This window comes from Natator depressus, chromosome 5, assembly GCF_965152275.1.
Source record: "Natator depressus isolate rNatDep1 chromosome 5, rNatDep2.hap1, whole genome shotgun sequence".
Taxonomy (NCBI): domain Eukaryota; kingdom Metazoa; phylum Chordata; order Testudines; family Cheloniidae; genus Natator; species Natator depressus.
Genome location: NC_134238.1, coordinates 50,271,449 through 50,280,679, shown reverse-complemented (window position 1 = coordinate 50,280,679; position 9,231 = coordinate 50,271,449). Strand labels below are relative to the sequence as shown.

General features: G+C 40.0%; 1 protein-coding gene across 1 annotated transcript; it reads left to right on the top strand.

The window, feature by feature from the left end:
• The first annotated feature begins 344 nt into the window (after positions 1 to 344).
• ANKRD34B (ankyrin repeat domain 34B) lies at positions 345 to 8,556 on the top strand. Its single transcript, XM_074952791.1, has 3 exons — positions 345 to 496; positions 5,828 to 5,960; positions 6,567 to 8,556. Exons 2-3 carry the CDS (start codon positions 5,905 to 5,907, stop codon positions 8,155 to 8,157), a joined length of 1,647 nt encoding a protein of 548 aa, XP_074808892.1. The 5' UTR covers positions 345 to 496; positions 5,828 to 5,904; the 3' UTR covers positions 8,158 to 8,556.
• The last annotated feature ends 675 nt before the right edge of the window (positions 8,557 to 9,231 follow it).

The following is a 9,231-nucleotide window of genomic DNA, read 5'->3' as shown; positions in this document are numbered from 1 at the left end:
CAGGGGCGGCCGACACGTGTCCGTTCAGGGGACAGAGCCGTTTAGCCCGCCGGGGGAGCGGGCAGGGGCCGTCAGGACGCTGCAGGAGGCGGCTAGTAGAGGCGAGGTTAGGGGGCGCTGCCCACTCCAGCCGTCCTGGTCTGTCCCTCGGGCCCTTGAGGGGTCAGCGCTGCCCCCGCCGCCTCCGACACCGGCTCGCACCGCACCCCAGCACACGCACCGTTCCGGGCTGTGCCACGGGGCGGAGGCGGGCAGCGGCGCTCGGGCGGGGAAACGTCGCCGCTGCTCCCCTTGCGGGGGGCTGGGCGCGCTGCGCAGAGCGCGGGGGCGGCCGTTGCGGAGGCAGCTGGGGTAGGAGGAGGCAAGTGGCAAAGCAGCAGCAGCGTGAGGCGTCTCCAGAGCTGGGGCTCTCTGCTGCCGCGCTGAATTCCTGTGCACAGAGCTCGGCTCATCCTCCGCCGGGCTCCCGGGGGCGGGAGACGCGCCTGTCCCGCAGGTAAGAGCCGTGTGGATGCGCCGCTTCCTCTCTAGCGCCAATCTCTCCTCTCCTCTCCCTGACCCGCCCGCCCGCGCCGGGCGTTGTCGCTCTCCGGGATTGCGGGAGCTAGGGGTTGCCTCTGTCTGTGCATTTGTTCTGCTGGGGCCATTCCCCTTTTCCAGCGTATTTGCAACTCTCTCCCTTTCTCGTCGGTGTCTATTCTCTGCCGGTGGCGCAGGAACTAAATGGCATAAAGTTAGTGCACTGCCGCTCAATGGCGTAAAGTTAGCGCCCAGCAGCGATGGGGAAAGTGGCTAGGATAAACCATGAGATTTTAAACAGCTCAGACTCCGAAAGGCCGCCCCCCACCGTAAGACAGCTGTTGAAGAAAGCTCCCAATTACCTAGCTGGCCCTTGGCCTGGTCTCCAAATTCATTATGTTGTTCTGCACCCAAAATGCGGAGCCGTAAGGAATTTCCTCAATATTTGTAAATCTTGATGGATCCTACCCTTCCGCTCAAAGCAACTTAATTTGCTGTCCGTACTCGAACAGTGTTCCCTCTCTGGGAGCGTCTTTCTCCCCACCATCGCTTCGCTGACTTTATCAAGAGCGCTGCAGGAGATAGATAGGATAGTTTGTTACTCTTGTTTATTTAAAAAACAAAACAGGGTTTGTTCCCACGTTAATTACATTTTGGGATCCAGTGGCGATATGAAGCTAGTGCGGGGGTGAAATAAATGAGATGGTTTCTCACACGTTTCAGGTGGGTTTGCTGGAGAAACTCACCTTTACATTTTTCTTTCAGTAGCAAGATAGAGGTCTAAGCTCTTCAGCAGAAAGGATATTTGTGGCATTTATTCAAAATAGGTCAGTTTGCAATACAACCAGGACGTCCACACTCGTTGTTTCTCAGGCGTTCTGTTGACTTAAGTGATGAAGAATGGAAATGCTATTTAAGAGCCCAAACATTTTCCATTGTAGCCTGCAGGCTCTTATCGAAAAAAGCATGATACATTAGTCCAAATAGCTCCGTCGCTAGAGAACCTGCAGGTGCATTAATTTTATCTCTTCCAGCATCAGGTAAAAGGGAAAAAATCATGAATTGCAACACTGGAAAGAAGAAAAACTATTATTACAGTCCAAAATAAGAGATGTGCTCAGCTCTTAATGTAGCTCATTTTGGGGTTACAGTCAGTTTTATTTCATGTTTCAAAATGTTGTTAGATATGATATGTTTACAGTAAGCGTGGTCACAAGCCTGAAGAACAGTTCCAGTTAGACTGTACTGATTTTTTCCTTGCCTTGTTAGCTCTTCTTGCAGCTGCCTGTGTCTAAAGGTTACTGGGATTAAAGAATCCAGCATGCTTTGGGATGTTTTTGTTGGAACAAGATTCTGTGAGGCACTTCAAAGATTAAGAGCAAATCCAAGTCAGGAGCCTTTCAGTGAGGAGGCAAGAAATTTTTAATGGAAGGGTTTAAAATATGCGTGTGCTAGGCTTGCTTTATACTTTTAGACATATTCTCTGTGGACTTTTAAAGAGAGGTTGAATTTTCTTTGGGTAGGGAGATCTGGCAAAACAGGAATAAATTGGCTAGGTCAGATTAGGATGCCATGCTACAAGCACAAGCCACAGCAAGCATAATGTACTGCAGAACCCCAGACCACCTTCTCTGACCAGTACAGATTTTCTCTCTTGCCCACTGCTCCACTCCCCTGTTTCGCAACTGGTGGTGGGGTGTGAATTCATTAGTTATATAAAACCAATTCCAGAAAACCCAAGTTGTGACTCAGATTATATACAGGAAACATAGACTGTGATGGAGGAGACTGTGTTTAATAAGGTGGCTGGAGCACTCCAAGCTTTCTTAAAGACAAGAAATCTTTAGGCCTGGTTTACACTACAGAGTTAGGTTGAACAAAGCAGCTCTCATCAACCTATCTCTGGAAGTGTCTATACTACAATGGTGCTCCTGCCTATGTAAATTGCCTACTACATTGACTTTGGCTATGGCTACACTACAGACACTCTCTAAGCTGATGGGAGAGAGGTCTCCCATCAACTTAATTACTCTCGCCCCCACGAACTGCAGTAGCTATGTCAGTGGAGAAGCTTAGGTTGGTGTAATTTACGTTGCTCAGGAGGTGGCTTATTCAGACCCCTGAGCAACATAACTTATATTGACACAACTGGTAGTGTGTACATAGTCTTAATAACTCCATCTCCATGAGAGGCATAGTGCTTAAGTCAATGTAGTTAGGGTGACACGGTATCTGTGTAGACGCTGTGTTACTTACGTTGCCTGTTGGCTGTCAGCGCCACGGGACTGTTGTTGCTGTTAATACACTGGCAAATTTTGAGATGCCTCCTCAGAATGATAGGATCTATAGTACACAAAGCTTCAATGAACAAGATTTAGGAATATTTTATTGTTACGGGATATGTAATTCTTGTTTAACATATCAATCTATGATGAATTACAGTATCATGAATTGGGTTTCTGTTGGAATTGTGGTCTTTTGGTACAAACAAACATATTTATACATCTATCCTTGAAAACAGGGCTCCTGATGGTGTAAAATGTACCTAAGAGGGAACTGATAATTAACCGGTGCAGGCTCAAAAGGGGTTACAATGGCTGAGGAAGGGTGTGCCCAGTGCAGCCAGGGGATGTATATTCCCATAGAACCTCTGTCAGTGCGGATCCTCTGCCAGTTTCACTTTAAAGCTTCCTGCCCTGGTGGAACATTTTGGTTGGGTACCACCTGGTAGAAGATGCTTATGTTCCCCTAGGAGGAAGGCCTCTCCAAAGCATGAGTGACTCAAGATCAATTCCATATTATATAGTTCATAGTATATCACTGAAGCATTTTCTTTTCATTACATTGTGCTTGACTTTTGAAGTTCCAAGTGCTCATCACTTCTCAGGATCAGGCCTCTTATTTCCCTTTTGTCCCCCCCAAGTGGAAAAATATAGTTTTCTATAAATCAAATCCTGCTTGTTTTATTCATGTGAGTAGTCAAAATGACCTGTAATGAGGCAACATGCCCGAGTGGATAGGTGACTGGACTGCGAGTCAGGAGCCCTGGGTGCTGTTCCTGGCTCAGGCAACTGACCTGTTATGTGACTTTCACCAGGGTGCTTTGCCTCTCTGTGCCTCAGTTTGATGCTTTAGTAGAGTGCTTTGATATCTACAGATAAGTGCTACATATTTACACACATGAGTGAGGTAAGCAGTTCAGGCCCTATGATTTATATTGTAGATATGAGATAAATGTTAAAGCATCTATATTTATTTAGATTTGCACATATTATTGGTGCCAAAGAAATAGAAAATAACTTTTTAATCCAAAAAAGTTAAAATTCTAACATCTGTTACCTAAAATATATTACTATTAAATCTGTTTTTGGAAACCTAAACGTCAGTTTTTATTTGGATGCTATTTAATTTAAGAATAGACCAGGTGGGTGTAGATGCATTCTCTATCAAAAATACACCTTTCATAACAATGAAAAATAGAAAATGCTGCATCATACAATAACATACTTTTATCAACTGGAGCAATAGACAACTACGGTACTCTGGAATATTCCCCTCCCCTGCCCCTAGTTTTTGCCAGTGATCACACAGAGGAGAGGGAATTTACCCCTTCGCAGAGGGCCAGCACAAGGTCTGTGTACCACTTAAGTCCTCAAAATAGGGCTTCTGTGGGATAAAAGTGGTGAATGAACCTTGTCCTGACCCTCTGTGCCGAAGTGAATGTCATTCCCTGGTGAACACTTGGTTTCTTGCTCTCCCGCACCCATGAAGAACATTGGAGGACAGCTCCGTTTTCAAAAAAACACTACCATATATGACTACATTAATTGTTTGTTACAAAGTCAGTGATAGTATGTAATGCTAAGGAGGCAACACAGCGTGAGCCTGGATTAATACAAATATTTTAAACCATCTAACTGAAAGCTCTCATTGCATATGGTGATACTGGATTTTACCACTTACTAAAACCAGATAACTTACATCTATACAGCATGTTAAAGTAGAATGAATTCAACTGAACAAGAACATTCCTGCAATAGAAGTTCCATGATGTTTATTTAAATTGATTTATATTGAAACTTGCATTTTGAAAGTGTTATTAAAAAGTCATCCTTTGAGTCTTAGGATTCAGAGTAAAGCTCCAACGGACTAAAAAATGAGTGAAAATAGTTTCTTGTGTTCTGAAACATTACAAGCATCTTCATTGTATGGGTCATACTAGACATTAAAATATGAGTTTTTGAACTTTAATGTTGTCTCCTGAAAAATAGCATTTTATCTATGGAATAGTACAAATTGCAATGTTATGCCTATACAGTTAATAGTCATATGTTTGAAGAAACACTGTGCTACAGATGGAACTGAATTCCATTTCTATTAGGACAACATTGTAAAATTACTAAGAGCATAGTTGTAGTCTGAAAAGTTACTAGTCTTGGTATTCAGCAGGAATAAAGAATATTTTTGTTTTTAATTAAAGCAAAAAAAGAAAAAAATTGAAGGGACTGTTTCAATATTATTTGTGAATTAAAAAAATATGTAGGGAATCAGCTTCTTTGTAATATCTTGTTTTATCGTAACTAATCAGTATTTTTCCCTCTGCTTTTACAAGAGGAGAGGAGTCAAAATTATCTAAACCTGTTAGAAGATTCCTTTGCAGAAGGTTCCCTCCTGCCCTCTAATGCCTTGAAAAGCCCTCCACAACAGCTCAGTGGAGTTAGAGTAGGAAAGGTAGAACTAGTGAGCACGCACGACAGACGGACCAGAAGTAGAATTGCTTGTGCTAAGGGCCTAGAGACCAGTTGACTTTAAAAAGAAGCACATGCAGCTGGACCTTGATACTAGCATTAGGAGCTAGTTTATAGTCTTACTGTAATTTAAAATTACTTCCAAATTAAATACATCCGTTAATACCATAATATGCTATTATAGGGGGGGAAATGTAACCAAGTGTTCATGTCAGCTGTAACAAAACAATCCATTACTTTAAAAATGGAAAAGGATACATTAGAGACATTTTTATTCCTCTTATATTGTAAACGCTTTTTTCAATAGTTTTTAAAATTGTCTGATTTTGTGTTGACTCTATATTGATACTTTAAATTGTTAATATTTCCAGGGGGTGGGGGTGAAGTAATTTACCTCTCCTTAGTTAAACATAAAATTAAGTTACTTTTAGTTATATCTTTAATGTCTACTGTAAATACAAAATAAGACACAACATTTTTCATTACAGTGAACTCCTACTCCAGGAGTTTAAAATATCACAACATTTTACTTTTGTTATCAGGTGTTTGTTTTCTTTTAGAGTTGATATTATATGCTGAGGCACTTGATCCTTCTCAGTCCAGTGAGCCCCAAGATGGATGAAACATACTGTATGTCATGCAAATACTGCTATTTCAGCCTAAGGAGTGTATTTTCAAAGCAGCACAAGGATGGTAATGTATACTCAGAATTGTTTTGTATTAGATGTTTACTAATTTTCCTAATAGTCGTTATCTACATTAAGAAATATACGCTATATTTTATTAGTATTTGATTTTGTTGTTCCATTATTGCCCAGATTTGTGTTTATACTTACTTACTAGATTTAATTTATAGAATTTTTTTGAGGAAAACCACAATGCAAAAAAAAAAGTGTTTGAAATGTGATAATATCTAATGCTGATGTGAGAAAATACTGTAGGATTACTTCTGATCTTGCGTCCATTGGTATACACCAGGAATAGCTCCAATCTGAGTGGAATTATATCAAATGTCAAATGAGTGAAATCAGTGTAAAGCTAGTGTAAGTGAGTTTAGCATCACTTTGTGAATACAGTATGGGGTGTAATACAGGCTACTACTGAATAAGCATGAACATTAAAAGGGGAACAGTTATTCCTTAAAGATGTAAATCAATGATGATATAGCAATGTAATTTAATATTTGAAAACTTTGTGCTTGTTCATGAAAATGGAAAGATTGTATTTTCACAAATTACTATCAATAGGGAAATTATAGGCTGGTTAATCTTTTTCCTATTCATTCTCTCTGAAAATTAGGTGTTGTTTTCAACAGCTAGGGAAGAACAAGGGCAAGACGGGTATGATGGATGAAACAGTAGAGGTATCAATTGACGGTAACTCCCTTATAAAAGCTGTCTATCAAAGCAGACTTCGCCTCACAAGACTGTTGTTAGAAGGTGGAGCATACGTTAATGAGAGTAACGACCGAGGTGAAACACCTTTAATGATTGCTTGTAAGACACAGCATGTGGACCAGCAGAGTGTTAGCAAAGCAAAAATGGTTAAATATTTGCTGGAAAATAAGGCAGATCCAAATATACAGGACAAATCTGGAAAGACAGCCTTGATGCATGCATGCTTGGAAAAGGCTGGCCATGAAGTGGTTTCTTTGTTGCTGAAAAATGGAGCTGACCTAAGTCTGCAAGACCATACTGGTTACTCTGCACTTGTTTATGCAGTAAACTCTGAAGACCGAGAGACCCTGAAAGTTCTCCTAAATGCTTTTAAAGCAAGAGGAAAAGAAGTAATCATCATTACAACAGACAAGTCTCCATCTGGAAGGCAGACAATTAAACAGTACTTAAATGTGCCTCCTACTGACATTGAGGAATGCCATTCTCCAGCTGCCTGCACTTCCCCATCAGAAATAGAACTTAAAACATCTCCACTTTCAAATTCATGTGAAACAGAAAAAACTCTTTTTAGCTTTAAAGAACCAGATCAGCCTGGAAGCATGGAAAATATATCTGAGCCAGTCTCTCCTACTAGAAAACCAAATTTAACACATGTAGGACCCAAGCTGGCACAAGTGCAGCGTCTGCATTCTGAGTCTTGGATAAAAAGCTCTCTGTTCCATCAGAATAAAATTTCCTCTTTACAAGAAGAACTTCAGGATATAACTCCAGAGGAAGAACTGTCTCTGAAAGTCAATGGACTAGCCTTATCTAAGAGATATATTACTAGACACCAAAGCATTGATGTAAAAGACCCTGCTCATTTGTTGAAAATCTTTGATGAAACTGGCTCAAAAAGGTTGTCATATGAGGAGATAAATTCTCAGTCACCTTATCCTGAGAGAAACCATAGCCAGAGTGAAATTCCTGTAAATCAGGATTCAGATTCAATCCAAATGAGATTTGTTTCAACCCTGAGAAGTATTATTCAAAAAAGACGTTTAGGGGCAAATCACTACAGCTCTGATTCTCAACTAACTACTAGTCTGAGTCCTGCTACCACAGAAGATAGCAAATCACTTCTAGGAAAGAAAAAGATTCTCTCTCCTTCTCCCTCCTTGTTATCAAGTTCCAGAGAATTGCTAGAGAACATGCCTCCTGGTCCACTGAACAGGAGAAACCATGCTGTTTTAGAGAGACGAGGGTCAGGAGCCCTCTCTTTAGATCATATTGCCCAAACTAGGCCAGGTTTCCTTCCACCTTTAAATGTGAATCCTCATTCTCCAATTCCAGATATTAGTTTTAGCAACAAGATTTCTGGAATTGTTTCTTTGGGACAAAAAACCCTAATTCCAACAGCACCTGCATTTCCCAAGGAGTTCAAAAGTAACAAAATGTTGGTAAGGAGGCAGTCATTGCAAACTGAACAGATTAAGCAACTCGTGAATTTTTAATAGGGTACTAAAGTGTTAACAGATTTATACAACATGTACATACTTGCAGCTTTATTCATTTGGAATAAATATACCCTAAAGCAGAGAGCCCACACAAGGTCCTCTGCACAACAGAGGCCCTTAACATGGGACTCTTGGATGGACTCTGGGATGAGTTTCATCTTAGATTTAGCTAATAAGTGTGTTCAGCTAAATTTACTCTGCTGCTGTAATCTGCAAAATGACAAATTATATTTTCACCATATTTTTCATAATAGAAAACTAAAACACTATGGACCTGATTCTCTGTGTCCCCATACTTCGTGAGTCATTGACACAAAACACTTATATTCTGATTTGATAGCATTTTACACTCAGTTTGTACTCACTTTGCATAGATGTAAGTGACTACATAAAGTGCAGGGCAGTGGAAAATTAGATTATATGATAGCTATTCTCCTCTACCTATATTGATGGAACTATTATCAGGAGCTGATTAGTAGGAGTTACAAGCCCCTAAGGAGCAGAGAACAGGCTTAATGTGGGAAAATTATACAAAATAGCTACAATTCTAAACTAAAACAGACTACAAAACTGATACAAAATAATGTACAATTCATGTTTTTATTAAGCAACAGCTTCAATTTAATTCAATCAATAACAGAATATTTCTGAATTATTGCTTTTAAATAGTGCATATTAAATAATGGAGTAACTTATTAAAGAAATAGATAACTGTTTCATCATGAGCTGGACTAAAATGTCATACTTTAAGATTGCCAACATGTATGTTTCTTTCCCACTTAAAGTTCAGACTCTGCTTTTGTCCTTTTTTTTTTTAAATACAAATTTTACGGATACTCTAGGATTTGGCTCTTATATGGCACTTTTATCATCTCACTTCTAAAAGTCTATACATTTTAAAATTTTATTTTCACATACTTTATACAAATCGTTTATTCTTATTAACATGGTGGTTGTGAATTATACTGAAACTGGATACTTGCTTCTAGAAATATCCAGTAGATATTTGTGGTGTTGCAGCTTTAGTCCTAATCCAAATAGTATTACAAAATGTTTTCTAACAAAAAAAAG

Coding starts and splice junctions, on each gene's coding strand:
- ANKRD34B (XM_074952791.1), top strand. CDS start 5,905: ATGCAAATACTGCTATTTCAGCCTAAGGAGTGTATTTTCAAAGCAGCA. Junction 5,961..6,566: donor TTCAAAGCAGCACAAGGATG/GTAATGTATACT, acceptor TCTGAAAATTAG/GTGTTGTTTTCAACAGCTAG.